At 39.3% G+C, this 19582-nt stretch overlaps 2 protein-coding genes across 2 annotated transcripts; one reads left to right on the top strand and one right to left on the bottom strand.

Moving 5' to 3' along the window:
* Window positions 1–92: 92 nt before the first annotated feature.
* LOC145623837 (DEAD-box ATP-dependent RNA helicase 38-like) lies at window positions 93–8052 on the bottom strand. Its single transcript, XM_081676716.1, has 8 exons — window positions 7692–8052; window positions 7297–7590; window positions 6457–6690; window positions 5128–5193; window positions 1892–2293; window positions 1694–1805; window positions 1237–1322; window positions 93–544 (listed from the first exon to the last, which is right to left on the bottom strand). The coding sequence occupies exons 1-8, from the start codon at window positions 7932–7934 to the stop codon at window positions 482–484; spliced, it is 1500 nt and encodes a 499-aa protein (XP_081532842.1). The 5' UTR covers window positions 7935–8052; the 3' UTR covers window positions 93–481.
* Window positions 8053–9064: 1012 nt separating this feature from the next.
* LOC145624843 (uncharacterized) lies at window positions 9065–10963 on the top strand. The gene has a single exon (XM_081677931.1). The coding sequence runs from the start codon at window positions 9065–9067 to the stop codon at window positions 10961–10963; it is 1899 nt and encodes a 632-aa protein (XP_081534057.1).
* Window positions 10964–19582: the final 8619 nt, after the last annotated feature.

The following is a 19582-nucleotide window of genomic DNA, read 5'->3' as shown; positions in this document are numbered from 1 at the left end:
CCCCGGTCATCTGATTGAACACTTCATATGTTTACTAGTATGGAGTCATAAGTATTTAGTTTGGGGATTTTAGAAGTCATTTTGGACATTAATTAACTTATCAAAAAATATTTGTTGAATCCATTGTCGAACTGGTACACATACAATTTCGATTCCAAAGACCCCAAAAGCTAAAGTTCCAGCAATAGTAGACAGAGTCCCTTTTACTAGAGATATTTCATAGCCACTTTCTAATTGCATTTCATCTGTGTTCTCAATTGGATATATCCTCCTTAAAGCTAAGAACACAGACATGAAAATTATGCAGCCAATAACCCAACTGAGAGATTTCACTGTTCGACTCACTAAATTACATATAGCCTCAAAAAGAACTAGACCGAATAAGTTATGGTACAAAATATAAAATCGGTATAAAATCAACTCTCACTGGTGGTATCGTTTATAGTTCCACTTCTTCATAATAAACCGCACTCTTGAAACCTCAAACTAAACCAGCTTCCTTAAGAGCTGCTTCAAAGTCTGCCTCACTTCTAAAATCAGGCACCTGCACGAGGTAACACGACATGTAAGTAAATGCCTCAATACTTCAACGTAACGAAATAAAACTAATTCACCATAGATAGAAGTTGAAAAGACAGGGAAGGGAGGGGTGTGTGCAAAGCCAGCCACCTCTTGCTCTTATATGAAGAAAGTGTTAATGTACAAGTAGAATAGATAGCATACATCATCCATAACAAGGAGAGAATTTCCACATTAATTATGTTTTACAGCGTGTAAATGGGATTAGTAATAAAAGGATACCATCAACATCATTATTTCCCAATTTAAAAAATGAATATAAATCACCCTTAATATATGAGCACTTGCCATCCATGCCAAGTAGCAGTGTAGCACCATTAGAGATACCGAGATATGTATACAGATACAAATAGGGACAAAAAAAAAGGGCAAAATCAAGATTTTAATGTACGGCATGAATATTTCCAACTAAAAAATGAAATTACATACTTGATAACACACATTACTACCAATCTAATAAGACCCCATTTGATACTACCTACGTTTCAAATTAAATGACACGTATTCCTTTTTGGGAAATTCCTTTTGAAATGACACAAAAATTTCCATGTATATTAATAATTATGGTTTGTGAACTTGAAATATTGTGAAAACATTGGAGCAAAATTTCAACCAAAATCTTGAATACAAAAATATAAAAGATGATATTATAATTACCTCAACTACTTTAGTTCCAAAATGATTCTCAATCTTCTCCATAATCATATTGTCTGTTTCATTACAAATCAAATTGAATACTGCGCCTGCAATATAGATAAAATAATAGCCATATGCTTTGAATTAGCCCCATAGTTAAATCAATATCCAACCAGAAGTTTCACACCATATGCTTTGAATTAGCCCCATAGTTAAATCAATATCCAACCAGAAGTTTCACACCATATCCATCACAAGTGGAAGATGGTATAAATATGACCACAGTAACAATTATACATCCAACAATCAACAGGATTTATTTTGCTGTGACAAATTGAACCTTATTAAATCCATACATAATAAGACTGCACATTAAAGAAAATAAGCTCATACACAAAACCCTGAAAAATAACAATAGAGACACAAGTACATTTAAAGCAATGAAGGAGCAATGAGGAAAAACAGATTACAAACGTACCTTTACGCCCAAAACGTCCTGCTCGTCCTACTCTATGCAAATATACCTCACAGTCAGGCTCTTTCTGATCATCATATTTCACTGGAAGATCATAGTTAACCACCAAGTTGACCTACACCATGGAATAAATAAGAACCCTACATGACATGGTGCATAAAGACAACAAAATATAAGATAAATATATATAACACCACTCACCTGTGACTGGTCAAAGCCTCTAGCAAGAACATCAGTGGATATCAGCACTTTAGTTAACCCGTCTTTGAACTCTTTCACTATTTTATCTCTGTCTTCGTGAATAAGAGCACCTTGAATTGTAGTAACTTCGTAACCCAAATCCACAAGCGCCTTATGAAGATAGCTGGCACTGTTTCTTGTACGCACAAATATAATGGTCTGGCCAACCTTTTGACCCAACTCCAATATTTTCTCACGAACAACCTGAATTTTTTCCAGTTCACCCGGGCAGCGAACCTTAAACTGCTTCACTGACTCCAGCGATAGTTCTTCCTTCTTGACAAAAAGCTGATTGTAATCTGAAATTGCTCTTGTAACAAACTGCTTCACCAATTCACTAAAAGTGGCAGAAAACAGCAACACCTTGAAGGAAAAATTTGTCATTGTGGAAGAAAATAGTCAACACATAGTTACATGTATTTTAATTATTATATAGAAAATAAAAGAATGTGGATACAATTACAACATGAAAGCCAAACAATTATCCCTAGAATTAGCATATTTAAGCAACATTTGATAAAAAGAAAAAAAAAAAAAAAATTCCCAGCTCCACCAAGCTTAACAAAGCTTTTAAATTTCTTGTTTGAGCTTGACTAATTAAAGCTTTTTTGCTGTTCGAGACTGTCGAACGAGTAGCTCATTACAAATCCAAGTTCCAGATCAAACGAAACAAGCTTTTAATACGATAAATGAGCAACATAGAATTCAATGTCCAAACAAATGAATGATATGACCTCAAATCAAGACTCAATGATACAATTTAGTATTTTTGGGAAAGGGTTTTAACATCTCATACTATTACGAACCCAAGGACGGATCCACGGTGGCTAAAAGAGGCCATCGCCCGCCTCATGATCCAAAAAATATATAAAATACTACCTCCGTTTCATATTATTTGCAACGATTAGACATTTTTCCTCTCTACTTTATGTCAAATCATTGCAAATAATATGAAACGGAGGTAATGGTTGAGATGCAATGTCTATTAAATAATTTTTTTAAAATAAAAAGTCGAAATTAAAGAAAGATAACTTGGCTAAGTTGGTTTCAGCATACATTATTAATGACTAGGTCTAAATTTGACACCAGCAAGTACAGTAGTAACCTACTTAGTTTATTGCTCATTTTAAAAAAATGTCTTCTATTCCTTTTGATGGTCATCTTTTTGTTTTTTCTTTTGCCCTTTTTTAGTAGTTAAAGGAGTTATAAATATTTTTATCTCTCATTTTTATTCTCTGCTGTAAAATCAAAAGTTATTTTAAGGATTTTTTTTATTCATGTTCTTTGTCGTAAAAATCAAATCAAAAGTTAACTTTTGGACAAGGTTTATGGATTCAGCCCGGTCTATATCAGATTCCTAGATCCGTCATTGACTAACCAATATTCTCAAAATTTTGAAACATTTCATTTTTTTTACACTACTCATATACTACTTTTATCATTAATATCATTTTACTTGTATTTTGACAAAATTATAACAAGTTGGTGTTATAAAATATGATCAAGATCAACCCAACAATAATTAAATTAATGACATTTATTTTTACACATGATTATTTGTCAAATACCTTATTCCAAAAATATGTAAGAAAAATACATAATATGTCATGTAATATTGTTTCGTGATGAAACACCTTATGTCATAGCACCACTCCTCTTTGGAATTACATAGTGCTTAGTTGGCACTAGTTAGGTAACAATTAGGCTACTTTTTTTGGCAACAATCAGAATCCCAAGTTTTGTTAGTACCAATAAGCTCTTTTTAATTACTCGACACTTAATGGTACCGACAAAGCCCTAACAAAACAGTGTCAAGATATAAGGTGTATTTACATAGAACGGTACATAAAAAGTGTTATTTTTAACAGTATTTTGAACATATAAGATATTTCTATAACAAAAAGGTCCTTAATATATTATAGGTACTAAATTAAGGTCAAAGGCATACATGAATAATGCAAAAAAAGTCAAATGTTACATGAATTGAGAGATGCAGGTTAGTATTGTCATTATTAATGTCATTTATTTTCATTTTTCCTACCCTAAAAGCCCTAAATCTAGGATTTTCTATGCATAATACTTCCTTCTGTTTTATAGATACGTCACTTTTTACACTCCTAACAATTTTGAAGTAGAGAAATAGTGAGAAAAAATAAAGAGGGCCCATGTGATATAAGAGAGAATTTATCAGCTAAAAAGGAAAGTGATGCACCTAAATTGAAACTTCTATTTATAGATTGTGATACATCTAAAAAAAGGGAGAAAGTATGTACATTGGGTATACTGGTGATATTTACTATAACATATTATTCCTAACAAAAATAAAATAATGGCAATTATTCTATTTTTAATTTTTAAAGTTTTGAGCTTGAACGAGACTTTAAAGGGTTTATAAACAAACCGAACAAGTGCATAGTCAAACACAATCAAGTTGTTCACGAGCCTAGTCGAGCACATGGTTTTTCAAGTTAGGCTTGTTTATTAATTAAGCCTAAAATTTTTGTTCACCCTCGTTTGTTTACTTAGTGAATGAGCTTTGACCAGACTTGTTCATAGGTCATCAATAGAATCAATATTATCATGAAAATAGTCAACTAAATCAAACAAAGCACATAATATTATACAGCCCCTGCAGAACAAAAACCCTCAAAAGGCTTAAGATGAACTTTGACATAGTCAGCTAATCCAAAAAAAAAGAAAAAGAAGTAAGACAGAGGTGGATACCCATTTCACAATAAGAAGAAAAAAATTAAAGATAAAGTTAGTTACTGTGGAGTGTGGACACAAATGATTTCCAAAAATAAAAAGTTACAGTGGACACAATCAGCTTTGCTAAGTGAAAATTAGTCTAAAGCAATTCTTATAACAAGTAAACTCAATAACAGCATGCAAAAAAAAATCAAATCAGGTTTAATTGGTAGCAAACTAACAATAATTAATTAGACAAAAATTAAATATAGAGAAAAAAGAGAGCAAACTATCGCCTACAGAATTCACCCTTCCCCCTTGAACATTTCACTGCTTGCACAACAATTATAAATTTAAAATCTTGAATAGATCACTGCTTGCACAACAATTACAAATTTATAATCTTGAATAGACCATACTTTCATTAACTTGTAATACTACATCACCCACAAGATTAAAGATAAAGAAAACATCAGAAGCAAGAGAACAGTAAATTATCGTCAACAAACCTGACATTTAGGAGCACTTTTCTTGATATCAGACATAATTCTTAGAGAATCATCCTTGAAGCCATCCTGAAAAGGCAGCAAACACCATCAATCACCACAAGGTTAAAGCATGCAGGTTACATACATCTTGAGGCCTCGACAAAATCTATTCACTTGCATAAATCAGATGATCCTATATGATCAACAAAATGGAGTCCCCTGTTGCCTATTTTATAAGCAGGAATACAGCCTACACTGAATTCTCTTGCTCCTTTTTACTTCATTAAATTTCATTTTTTGGATTCTGGTAGAAGTGAATTAACTCATGTTTCTAAAAGTGAAAATACAAATATTATCCACAGTAAATTCTACTCCCTCCGTCCCCGAAAGAACGACCCATTTGGGTTGATTTCGCGGGCATTAAGAAAGTTAAATAAAAAGAAGTAAAAGTATATTGGAAAGATAAGTTTTGTAAAAAAGTAAGAGAGAGAAAGTAATAAAAGTACATAGGGAAACAAAATTTTATATGGGGAAGCTAATTTTGCACAAATATTGTTGCAAATTGGTGGGGATTTTAATGCAAATGGGTCATTCTTTTTGGGACTAAAATTAGGCCAAATGGGTCGTTCTTTCGGAGACGGAGGTAGTAAACTATGCATGAAGAAATTAACCCACCTGATTTTCACTCCACATAAAAGAACACTAAGCTTATAGTCAAGACAAATATACAAATCCAAACCCAGTACACTGCCATGGTCTTGAACCAGTAAATAACAAAATCAAGACAATCAAGTACTAACAACCTGCACGCTCTCCATGTTCTCTTTGCAACTCAGAGTTCCTTAGAGGAGCATCTCTAGTAACCTACCTTGTCCTATTAATGGAAAATTTTCAACAAAACTACACATATGACAAGTCTTAGCTGTTCAACCCTGCAAACTGTCAAAAAATGAATAAAAGAAGGGTGCGGTTAACTAGAAAGCTTATTTCATAACTCTATATTTCAATCCAAGAAACAATATTGGGCTGTTTCATATGGAAACACTATCACCTTTCAAACTCTTTCATCTTATATGATGTCAGGTAGTGTGTACTCTACAGCTTTAGAGGTAGGCTTTGTCCTCTTCACCTAACAAGCCTTCACAGAATTAAGGGACATAAAGAGAACTTATCTGAGCTTCACTTTCTTATTCAGAACCTCAACAAATAATAACATAAAGCCATAATTCATGTGCAAGAAGGTCAAGCACATCAAATCAAAAGGTTTAACACCCATTGGATGATCATCACTACAAGTAGTTTACCAGGATAACAGAAATATGTTCATAAAAAACAATAAAAAAGAATTACCGCAGCTAACATGTGATCAGCTTCATCAAACACCAGGATCTTCATATAAGATAAAGACAATTTTCTTAATGAAATCCACTTTTTAATTGTACCAGGCGTCCCAATTATCACTTGGGTTGTTATTGGAGGCCGCTTATTAATCGGAGTATGTGTTGGATTATCCAAATTTTCAGGGATTGCTCTCTCTGCAGTAATTCCGGTATACTTCCCCATCTTTTGCAGCACCTCTAGGTTCTGTCATCCAACCAAGCAATTTTCAGCAAAAGAAAAAACGCAATCAACAAAAAATATACGGAAGATGATTTTAAATGCTTTAATTAACATAAACTTCCCCTTATTACTACGTCACTCACCAGTTTTTTTATATATCCTTTTAGATTGATAACTTGAATTTGACCATAACAATCAATATATGAGTTGATAGATTAATCATCAAAATGACATAAACAGCACAAACAAACTATTACCTCCGTTACATATTATGTGCAACTTTTGAACGGAGGTATTATATAAAAATGAAAATATACTCTACATACATCCGATTAAAAGACCCCTTTTCCTGCTCTACTCTCTTTAATGTGAAAAGAACCATTTTTACCAACAGTAATTAGTTGAAAGGCTGTGCCCACTGCCCAGCAAATAAAACTGATCGAAAGCACGATGTCAAAATTTGAGGTTATATTTTCTGCAAGTAGAGAATTTACATTCTATTTCAATTCAATTACACCACATGTTTTCTTTAACAATGAATACAAACAATGTGCAAACCCTTTAACTAAACTAAAAACATGAAAGAAAACCAAAATGAAAGCATCAAACATTAAAGCGATTCGGACCGACCTGAATAACCAATTCTCTGGTGGGGCAAATACAGAGAGCTTGAGGAGCTTGCTGCTTAGGATCAACACGACTCAACATTCCCAAAACAAAGCAGGTAGTTTTTCCAGATCCATTATGAGCTTGAGCAATCAAATTTCTGTGCGGTGGTGTCAAAATCATAGGCAAAGTAATAGATTGAACTTTACTCGGCCTTTCGAATCGCATCTCAACATACAAACCCTTGAGTAATTCCTCAGACAAATTCAAATCTTCAAATTTTTTCGCTGATGTATACGGTGTATCTCCCGTTGTAACCTAATCCACAACAATTTTACAATAAAAAACCCTAATTTCAATTTTACCCAAAAAAACAAAAATAAAAAAACCCTAATAAGATCAAATCCGGAGTGATATACCGCTTTAATGTTGGAATCTTCAGGCTCATCCAAGTCTTGGTTCTCTTTGATTGAAAGCTGATCGACGGCTAATTCTTCGTCGTCAACTTCGTCGCCCCAAGAACGTTTAACTTCTGCCGGCTTGATTTCCGGCGGGATTGTGGTGTCGGAAGAAGTTTCCGGTGGAGCTGAAGTGGCGGAAGAACTTTCCGACGCTTCATTTGTGGATGTTGTTTTGATGGTGGTTTCTGTTGAATCCGCCATTGATGAGTTCGAAGAAGCTTAAAAGGAGAGAGATGGAAATCAGAATTGAATGGAGAGAGAAAGAGTGAGGTGGAAAAATAAGGGAGGCGTATATATAGTGCGTTTGCCGCGCTGCTTTTTAACGCTAATGAAGATGATCTGTAGATGGAAATTCGAGATCGCTTACTTAACCCCGACTACAAGGGTGTGCAATAGTTTGCTTGTCAGGCCTTGTTTAGGCCCCGTTCTTTTGAACTTCTAACAAGGCAGAACAGAGCAAATTTCAACATTACTATTAATACTATTATTAATATTACTATTATTAATGTTGTTATTGTTAGTGCGGAATTCTCATGACGCGTCTCGAAGTTCCTACGTCAACTAGCGGTGCGAGTCAAGGGTAGTAACTGACGTCTCTATAAATCAGGAGTCCGTTTGACTAGGAATATATATCCGATTGGTTTCATCATTTGAAAAAGATCTGTTGTTCAAGTCAGGAGGAAAGGGTCAAACAACTGACTTCCTAGAATCGCGGAAGATAATCATTGAGCTTCAACGGATAACTACGGATCAGAGAAGGTTAATTGCTTATAAATAGATACTCTTGTAACCTGAGAAAGGCAGTTCAATACTTAGCAATCTCTTAGCCATTAAAACACATTGTAACATTCAATCTTTCATAGTGCAATCGGTGGATTACTCACACCCGCAGTTTTTCCCTCTATATTGGGTTTTCTGCGTCAACAAAATATCGTTGTGCTCAATCTTTGTTCATTACATTTGATTATCAATAGCTTGATTTGTCTAGCCGTCGACGTCCCAGCCTAACGTTGTCCCGTGACGATTTTTGGCATTAACAATTTGGCGCCCACCGTGGGGCCGACGACTAGATCTCATTCATAAAACCTCAAAAAACACTTCCCCTTCAACAAAAGATCCTTTTTTGCCAACATGGTTTCTTCAGGAGATGTGATGTTGGAGCAGTTAATGCAAGAAGTCCGTAGGACTCAGGAAGACCTTGCAAAGCAAAAGGCTGAGAACGAGCTCTGGCATCTAAGAGTTAAAAGACCGTAGACTCCCTACGCAAGGAGTTAGAGTCCGTCAAGAGCAAGGCCCCGAAAAAGCACCGCAACACTCACGACATTTCATCCATGATGAATCTAGACTCAGAGGATGATAGCGATGACAAGGGTGATGACGAGGGAGCAGGAGAGGACGACAACACCTTCAACGATGGAGACGAAGTCGACCCGACGGCCCAGAAGCTGAAGCAGATTGAAGCCCAGAACGCTAAGCTGCTGCGCCTGCTGAAGAAGCTGCCCGGAGCACCAGTCCCAACCGTGACAGAAGAGCCAGATGGTTATGCCGCGTCGCCGTTCGTGGACGAGATCTCTATGGCAGACATCCCTCGAAGACTCAATATCCCTCCACCGGCAAAGCTCTATGACGGAAGCTCTTGTCCATTAGAGCACGTCAACCATTACAAGCAGCGGATGTGGCAATATTCCATCCCGCGCGACATGCTCGAGCCCGTCCTTTGCAAATCTTTTGGAGCAACTCTTACTGGCCCTTCTTTAGAATGGATGTGCGACCTGAAAAGAGGGTCTATTACTAATTTTCAAACTTTGTGCAACAGGTTTTATTCGAAATTCAACAATAGTTGCAAAGTGGAGAAGCAAACCAGTGACCTGTACCGCGTCATACAGCGCAATGGAGAAACAATCAAATCCTACTTTGGACGTTTCAACAAAGAAATGATCGGGATCAAGAATTATGACGTCCGTACAGCCATTGAGGCCTTCAAGAGGGGACTATTCCCTGACTTAGAGCTTTATAAAGAATTGACCAAGTATCCATGCATGTCGTTCGAAGAGGTCAGAACAAGGGCTTTAGCTCAGATGCGGTTGGAAGATGATCTGGCAGCCAGGAAAGGCGTCAACAGCCTCAGTAGCCTCAACCCATCCAGTAGCGACAGGGTCGACAGACGACCTTCTAACCCCAAGAAAAGTTGGCATCGCAAGCCCTATGACAGGCCTAATCAAGTAAACAACGTCGATAATGTTACTGATGCTAACCCTATGCCATTAGATGCAGATGACAGGTCTGACGTCGAGTCGTATCCCGACGTAGAAGAGTATGGCTTCTGTGTCGACATTGGGGGAGTGGTAAATGCCCTTCATTCATTAGGGCCCGCAGCCAGATGGCCCAGGAAGAGTGACAAACCTGACGAAGAAAAAGACAAGTCTAAGTGGTGTGATTACCATAGCGATCATGGTCACAAGACCGAGGAATGCAATGGCTTAAGACGCGAGGTGGCGTATATAATGAAGAAAGGCTACCTGAAGGAGCTGTTGGGCAAGGGCAAATCAATTAAAAAAGACGCGACCGACCAGCAACCCCCGAAGGGGCCGACTGTGACCAAGGTAATTCACGTCATCTCTGGTGGATCAGATATATGTGGACTAACGTATTCTGCAGCAAAAAAAGCGGCCAGAAGAGACATGTCAGAAGATTCCATTCCCGAATACGTCAGGTCGAACCAGGACAAAGCCTTGGAAGCCATGACAATCTCCTTCGACGACTGCGACCTCGGAGACCGCCGCGAAGAGCATCATGATGGACTAGTCATTTCTTTAACTATAGGCAACTGCTTGCTCAATAGGGTCCTGGTAGATGGAGGAAGCTCAGCTAACGTCCTCTTCAAAGATACACTGGAAGACATGGGCATAGACGCAAGAGACGTGGTCAGAAGATCCACGGTACTGGTAGGTTTCAGTGGTGAGGCACTTAATACTAGTGGAGAAATTGTTTTGCCTACTTTTGCAGGAGGAATCAACCTTCAAACCAAATTCAACGTCGTGGATTGCTCGTCAGCATACAACGCCATCATAGGACGCCCTTGGATCCACAAGATGAAAGCCGTCCCATCAACCTATCATCAGAGTTTAAAATTCCCTACGAGATGGGGAGTCCAAGAGATCAAAGGAGAGCCTAAAGAAGCCAGAATTTGCTACAACTCTACTTTAAAGCCAAGCAAGAGGACGGCGTAGCAATTACAGCATGGACCAGCATCGGATGAGCCAGATGATCAATCCATCGACGAAATAGCGCTGGATCCTAGCAAGCCTGAGCAAACCGTCAGATTCGGAGCTTCCTTGGACTCAGGTATGAGAGAAGACCTCATTTCGTTTCTTAAAGCTAATGCAGATTGTTTTTCTTGGACACATGAAGATATGACAGGTATAAGTCCCGACGTCATTACGCATAAATTGAACGTCGACCCAAGCCACCGTCCAGTAAAGCAGAAGCGCAGAAAGTTTGCACCAGAGAGAAACCAGATTATCAACGAGGAGGTGCAGAAGTTAATCGAAATAGGGAAAATCAGGGAAGTAAAGTACCCTGACTGGTTAGCAAACGTCGTCGTAGTGAGCAAGAAAAACGGCAAGTGGAGAGTGTGCATCGACTTCACCGACCTCAATAAAGCATGTCCCAAAGACCCATTCCCTCTGCCTCACATCGACGCGATGGTCGACGCCACTGCAGGACATGAGTTGCTTACGTTCATGGACGCCTACTCAGGATACAACCAAATACTGGAAGATCAGGAAAAAACAGCGTTCATGACGGACAAAGGTATATACTGTTATAAAGTTATGCCCTTTGGACTAAAAAATGCAGGTGCAACCTACCAAAGACTCGTGAACAAGATGTTCAAGAACCAGCTAGGAGACACAATGGAAGTATACATCGACGACATGCTGGTCAAATCCAAAAAGGCGTCAGACCACATCTCCCACCTTAAACAGTCTTTCGACGTCCTGCGTCAATACGGTATGAAACTCAACCCTACTAAATGTTCCTTTGGAGTATCTGCAGGAAATTTTTTAGGGTACATTGTGACGCAACGAGGAATCGAAGCAAGCCCTGACCAAATTAAAGCAATAATCAACATTCAATCTCCGAGGAACGTCAAGGAAACGCAAAAATTAACAGGACGCGTCGCCACGCTGAGCCGCTTCATTTCCAAATCTTCAGACAAATGTCACTTGTTTTATGACGTCCTCAGAAAAAATAAAGGATTCGAATGGACTGAGCAGCATGAAAAGGCTTTGCAAGACTTAAAATCTTACATGATGACTCCTCCGTTGCTGTCGAAGCCAAAACTGAATGAAACGCTGGAATTGTACCTAGCCGTCAGCACAGTAGCCGTCAGTGCCGTCCTCGCAAGAGAAGATCAAGGGCAACAACTGCCCATTTATTACATAAGTAAGTCTCTGCTCGACGCAGAGACCAGGTATTCCTCCCTCGAGAAACTCATACTTGCTTTATATACAGCCGTCAAAAAATTGCGTCATTATTTTGAAGCTCACCCGGTGGCGGTGAGGACTAACTTTCCCATTAAGTCTGTGTTGCGTAGGCCGGAATTAACAGGTAGACTCGACAAATGGAGCATATACCTCAGTACATACAACATCACCTACCAACCCAGAACCGCTATCAAATCCCAGGCACTTGCTGATTTTGTGGCAGACTTCAGCCCGGAACTCGAGACGTCGGCAGCCAAGGAATTGGATGAAATGAACAGCGTCAGCAAGCAAACTATCTGGACTATGTTCTACGACGGATCGTCTAACCAGCGAGGAGCAGGATTAGGAGTCGTGCTAAAGTCGCCACAGGGGGTGTTAATAGTGCAATCCATCAGCTGCGACTTCAAGGCAACGAATAACGAAGCAGAGTACGAAGCCTTAATAGCGGGGATGAAGATAGCACAAGACTTGCAAGCTACAGGGCTCAACATCTTCAGCGACTCGTTACTAATCGCCAGTCAATTAAATGGAGAATTCGCCGCAATATATTCCAAGATGATAGCATACCTCGAAAAAGCAAAAACCCTAGCAAAGGCATTCAATCCATTCACTATCAAGCAAATCCCCAGAGATAAAAATACCCAGGCTGACGCCTTGGCTAACCTAGGATCGGCCCTCAGAAAATCACCCTTCTCCAGTATACCCCTCGTCCACCTAACGGCACCATCAATTGACGCTGCATCGACACCAGATATCATGGAGATAGCAGCCGAAGACAATTGGACGACGCCTATCCTAAAATATTTAAGAGACGACATCCTCCCTGACGATCCCCTGGAAGCAAGGAAAATAAGGTACAAAGCATCCCGATACACCATTTTACATAACGTATTGTTTAAAATGTCTTCCACAGGTCTCCTCCAAAGATGTTTAGTAGGCGACGAACAATGGGAAGCGCTACAAGAGCACCACGATGGTGAATGCGGTAACCACGCCGGAGCTAGAGGATTAGCAACCAAACTACTCAGGATGGGCTATTTTTAGCCAACCTTAAGAAAAGACGCAGAAAAATACGTTACAAAATGCGATAGCTGTCAACGTCACGCAGGAGTGTCACATCAACCCCCGGAAGAATTGCGCCCCACGCTGTGTCCTTGGCCGTTCATGAAATGGGGAATGGACATTGTGGGCAAGCTACCTCAAGCTCCAGGGCAAAAAGTCTTCATGTTAGCCATGGCGGATTATTTTTCAAAATGGATCGAGGCCGACTCATTCACTCAGGTACGCGACAAAGAAGTTATATCTTTTATATGGCGCAACATTATATGCAGGTTTGGCATCCCATCCGAAATCGTGTGCGACAATGGATCACAATTCATTAGTGACAAGACAAGAAGATTTTGCGAAAGATGGAATATCAAGCTATGCACGTCTACCCCTAGATATCCGCAAGCTAATGGACAGGCGGAATCAAGCAACAAAACCATCATTGCATCACTAAAGAAAAGATTAAAAGAAGCTAAAGGAAAGTGGGCAGAAGAGTTGCCCTCTGTCTTATGGGCAAATAGGACAACCCCAAGGACGTCAACAGGGCAAACACCTTTCTCCTTGGTATATGGATGCGAGTCAGTACTCCCGTCAGAAGTCCGCATCCTAACAGCAAGGTATGGCCTCATGACGATAGAGCAAAATGATGAAGAGATGGTCACCAACTTGGACTCTAGTGAAGAGCTACGAGAAGCAGCGTTCATAAGAATGGCGGCACAACAACAGGTAGTATCAAGATGCTTCAATAAAAAAGTCAAGGCGAAAGTTTTCAGAATCGGCGACTGGGTGTTAAGGAGAGTCTTCCAGAACACCAAAAATCCCGCAGATGGTAAGCTCGGCCCAACATGGGAAGGTCCCTACCAGATCGTCGACATCGCAGGTAAGGGAGCGTATAGACTCGTGTCTAAAGAAGGTAAGATCGTTCCACGCAGTTGGAACGCTACATATTTAAAAAGTTATCATTTTTAATTCAATATTACCGTTAAAATTTCAATTCCTTTTTAGTTCTTGAATAAAAATCACTATATTTTCTTTTATTTCGAATGCTGACTTTAGCATCGGAGGGCCGTTGGCAAAAACGCCAATGGCCAAGTCTAACGTATGTTTTGCAGTACACCTCAAGATGGACGCTAGAGCACATAAAATGTTCGATGCTGGAGCCAAGCATGGGCAATAACCTAGCGGCCTTGACGCCCAATTCGGCCTTAGACGCCAGTGGCCTTGACGCCAGATTCTTAAACGACCTTGACGCCAGATTCGGCCTTAGACGCCAGTGGCTTTGACGCCAGATTCTTAAACGGCCTTGACGCCAGATTCGGCCTTAGACGCCAGTGGCCTTGACGCCAGGTTTGGCTTTAAACGCCAGTGGCCTTGACGCCAGATTTGGCCTTAGACGCCAGTAGCCTTAATGCTAGTTTCTTGAACGGCTTTAACGCCAGATTCGGCCTTAGACGCCAGTGGCCTTGACACCAGACATGTAAATGGTTTTGTTACCGTCAAATCCTTAGCAAATATTGCTGTAATCATTTAAAACCTTCTCATATGTAATTCTTTTCTTTGCACCATTTCTTGCAAATATGTAATCACATATGGTTTACGATAATATGATAAAATCAAAGGCGTAAGTATTTTCTGGAATGCATGATAATGGAATATTGCAGGAAGCAAAAGCAGATTGTTCAAAATACAAAACGCCCAAAATACAAAGTACCAAAAGTTTGCTAGTTCAGAAATAAAAAAGTCAAGCATAAAATCAAAAGAAAGAGACATCTACGGTCAAGCATCACAAGCAGCATCCTTAACACCCTGATTTAGCCCAGTGGTGCAAATTGGAGCCTCGGCCAAGACATCAGACGTGTCCACAAAGGTCGGCATAGACTCAGCTGTAGACTTTGAATCCTCAGCATCTTTCTCTGTCTCCGACGCAAGATCAGCTTCAGTACCTAGTTGCGCGAGGAAGACGTCCACCTCTTTCTGAGCATCTTCCTTCGACAAACGACCAGCCAGGAAACGCCTCAGCACCTTGGCACGACCGGTCAGCTGGTCAAGACACTTGGAGTCCTTGGCGTCCTCCTGGACTTCAATTAGCTCTTTCTCCAGGTCGTTTGCGCTCTTAGTCAGGTCAGCTACTTTCTAATTTAATTCTTTGACGTCATCTTTTAATTTGGCAACCTCCTGGTTCTTCTCTTCCAAAACTTTCTGCGCAACCTCCAGCGAGCGTTTAGCTTTGGCTAGTTCCTCGTTGCTGGTACGAGTCTCCCCCCTAGCAGTGGTAAGCGTCGCTTTAATAGTACGCATCTCTTTTTCGTTAGAAATAAAATGGCCTATGATGGCCAACATATCCTGAAAAGACTGTAAAAAAAAATGACGTCATAATTCATACGTCGAGAAATGATAAGGTGAAAGAGAGCGGCGTTCTCACGTTCAATTGCATGTTAATAGCCTCACTCACTATCTCTGAAGCAGAAAACTAACTTAAACGCTTTGCAGAACCAAGAAAGAACAGCTTCTCTGTGGTAGGCCACAACGACGCAGCGTTAGGTTCCCCAGACAAGAAGCTAGCGGGAACCTTGACCTCATATTCTTCCTCTTTAACTTGTTTATCTTTGGCAGCAGAGCCTGAGCGAGCAGTAGGGATCTCCTTATCCACAAATTTCTTGTCCGCAGGTTTCCTCTCAGCAGGTTTTTTCTCAGGAACTTTGAAGTCGATAGGCTTGGTGTCTAGAATGATGTCAGCAGAAGGCGTCAACTTCTTTCTCTTTTTCATAGCCCTTTCCAACATCTCGGTATGGGGAATGGCGAGAGCCTTGCTCTTAGAAGAATGGGCAGCGTCTGACAGGAAGAAAGTCGAAAAGGAGTTAGAAGAGGGTACGCGAGTTCCTTCAAAGAAGTTTCACGGGATGCGACGTCACCTGAAACCATGGCTGTAGTCTCGTCGAGAAATCTCACGTCTTCCTCTGAATCTGAGCCAGATTGCTCTGAAGTGTCAGCGCCAGTACTAGGAAACATCCTGTCCTTCAAAGGGAACTTCAAAAAAACTCTTACTTTGCCGTCACTCTTATCCCCCGCAACAACGACGTTCACGTCAATCACTGCAAAATGAAGCATATAAGAAAAGGTGTCAACAACAAACATTAACAAACGACGGGGACAAAACAAAATGTACCTTTGCCACGCCATCCAGTCCTCATCCATTGGGCGTCCTCCCTAAGAGTTTCCTTGTCAACAAATACATAGCGCGTCTTCTATCCACGGTCATTGGCATTCACTTTCCCAACCAAAGGAGAGCGACCACGTCGCACATGGAGGGTACACCTGTTAGAAGCCTCGACGTGGATCTTGTACACATGAGCTAAATCGGAAAGATCGAACGGATCTTCCCAACTTTCAGTAACTTTCGCAATTACTTGCGTAACTCTCCAAACTAGGGGCATCACTTGCCCTGGGCTCAGATCGAGCACTTCCATAAAGGAGCGAGTCAAAGCATTAAATTGGAAGTTAAACCCCAACTTAAAGGGATATTCATAAAAGACGACGTGACCTTCAGGGCAGTCTTCAGGACGTTGGCACTACTACAAAAAACCCCTAATAAGTCGGACTTTTAGAGTCACCTGTACATAAGGTGCGACTTATAAACCTATCGAGTCGCCTCATATTTATTAGGCGACTTGTTAAGTTGGGGTTAAAATCAACAAAGCACCTAACAAGTCGCCTAATATATATGAGGTGACTTGATAAGTTAACAAGTCGCCTCATATATGCATGCGACTCTATAATCCGACTTATTTGGTGGTCCAAATTAGATTTTCAAAGTACCCTGTACATAAGGTGCGACTCGAAACCCTGTCGAGTCGCCTTATAAATATTAGGCGACTCAATAGGTGAGTTTTCTTATCTACGACTATCACCTAATGAGTCGCCTGATATTTATAAGGCGACTCGATAGGTTAAAAAGTCGCACCTTGTATACAGGTGACTTTAAAAATCTAATTTAAGCTACCTAATAAGTCGGGTTATAGAGTCACATGCATATATGGTGCGACTTGTAAACCTATCAAGTCACCTCATGTATATTAGGTGACTCATTAGGTGCTTTGTTGATTTTAACCCCAACATAACAAGTCGCCTAATAAGTATGAGGCGACTCAATATGTTTACAAGTCGCACCTTATATATAGGAGACTCTAAAAGTCCGACTTGTTAGGTGCTTTATTATATGACCACTACCTAATAAGTCGCCATGGTCATTGGAAGGGACTATCATCAGAGCACTCTCGGGGAAGCCCGCCATGGAAGAGAAGGATGGAAGTTCCCCTTCAGTAATTGTACTTGCAGGGTTCTCGTTCGTCGCCATGATCTCAACAGGTAAATCCCTAGATTTCTCCAAAATTCTAAGTTAAAACCTAGATCTAGTGCTCCCCCCCCCCCTTCATTTTGAAGCAAAAAATTGAAAAAGTTAAAAGATAAAGTCAAGGAAATTACCTGGACGCGAAGATCGAACCAGAACTATTCAAGGAGCTCAACCGGAATCCTTCGATTTAGAGTATTTGAGAATTTTTGAAAAAGTTTGAAAGTGAGTTGGAAAAATTAACTTCTCAATTAAATCAGCATTTATAATGAGTAGTTAGCAGTTATGTCATCAAAGAAAGTGGGAAAACGTGCAAAGGAATGGAAGTTGAAAAATCTGGACAAGCTAGAGTAACGGTCAGAAAATTCAGGGTTAGTGCGCTGTGTTGGCATTGTAAGATTGTTTCTTCGAATCTCGAGGAATCCAAAGCAACAATCCGGGGAAAATTGTTAGTGCGGAATTCTCATGACGCGTCTCGAAGTTCCTACGTCAACTAGCGGTGCGAGTCAAGGGTAGTAACTGACGTCCCTATAAATCAGGAGTTCGTTTGACTAGGAATACATATCCGATTGGTTTCATCATTTGAAAAAGATCTGTTGTTCAAGTCAAGAGGAAAGGGTCAAACAACTGACTTCCTAGAATCACGGAAGATAATCATTGGGCTTCAACGGATAACTACGGATCAGAGAAGGTTAATTGCTTATAAATAGATACTCTTGTAACCTGAGAAAGGCAGTTCAATACTTAGCAATCTCTTAGCCATTAAAACACATTGTAACATTCAATCTTTCATAGTGCAATCGGTGGATTACTCCCACCCGCAGTTTTTCCCTCTATATTGGGTTTTCTGCGTCAACAAAATATCGTTGTGCTCAATCTTTGTTCATTACATTTGATTATCAATAGCTTAATTTGTCTAGCCGTCGACGTCCCAGCCTAACGTCGTCCCGTGACGATTTTTGGCATTAATAGTTATTATTATTATTATTATTATTATTATTATTATTAAGTGTATATATCATTGATTTAAGTCTGTGAAAACATAAATAAATGTGTATCATGCGTAACATATGTTAATAGTAGAAACATAAAAGACAACAGTTTACTTATGTTCATTTCACAAAAATTTTAAAATAAAATGATTTAATGAGTAATAATGATTTACTTAAAAATATATCTTAATCATATATACTTGAAAACAACCTCTCTTTTTTGTTTAGGAAAATTTGATAATTACCACCATCTATTGTTGCCAAAATTAAAAATACCACCTCAAGTTTGTTTTTTTTTTTTTTTTTTTGTGAATTTAACCACCTAGTTTTTTTTTCCAAAAGTTCTAAAAATCCCACCACTTTATGAGGTGACGTCATTGTGGCCACAATTTCGTTTTCCCTCATTCTTCCCTCGATTTCCCCTGTTCTTCTACTCCCTTCTTTCAATTTCATCTCTGAAATTTGATGTCATTTACAAAAATTTCGCAAATTAGGTTATAATTTATATAATCTAACCTAAAACGAAGTGAATTGATTAGATTAATTAGGGTTTAGGTAAGTAATTTGGGGGGTTTTAATAAATTTGACAAATTAGGGTTTATGAAGTTAAAATTGAATGAATAAGTGGACAATTAAATAAGTAATTACCACGGATAAACCACTAATTTGTTGAATTTAGCAAAACCCCCAAATTGATTACCCAAACCCTAATTAAACTAATCAATTCAGTTCGTTGTAGGTTAGATTGTAGAAATTATAACCTAATTTGCGAAATTTGTGTAATTGAAATCAAATTTGAGAGATGAAATTGAAAGAAGGGAGTAGAAGAATAGGGGAAATCGAGGGAAAGAGAGGGAAAACGAAATTGTGGGTCCCACAATGACGTCATCTCACAAAGTGGTGGGATTTTTAAAACTTTTGGAAAAACTAGGTGGTAAAATTCAAAAAAAAAAAAAAAAAAAAAAAACTTGAGGT

This window comes from Chenopodium album, chromosome 3, assembly GCF_948465745.1.
Source record: "Chenopodium album chromosome 3, dcCheAlbu1.1, whole genome shotgun sequence".
NCBI lineage: Eukaryota > Viridiplantae > Streptophyta > Magnoliopsida > Caryophyllales > Amaranthaceae > Chenopodium > Chenopodium album.
Note: the sequence above shows the minus strand (reverse complement) of the source record. Positions and strands in the feature narration are given on the sequence as shown.

Coding starts and splice junctions, on each gene's coding strand:
- LOC145623837 (XM_081676716.1), bottom strand. CDS start 7,934: ATGGCGGATTCAACAGAAACCACCATCAAAACAACATCCACAAATGAA. Junction 6,691..7,296: donor CCAGAGAATTGGTTATTCAG/GTCGGTCCGAAT, acceptor GTTGGATGACAG/AACCTAGAGGTGCTGCAAAA. Junction 5,194..6,456: donor CTGATCACATGTTAGCTGCG/GTAATTCTTTTT, acceptor CTGCCTTTTCAG/GATGGCTTCAAGGATGATTC.
- LOC145624843 (XM_081677931.1), top strand. CDS start 9,065: ATGATGAATCTAGACTCAGAGGATGATAGCGATGACAAGGGTGATGAC.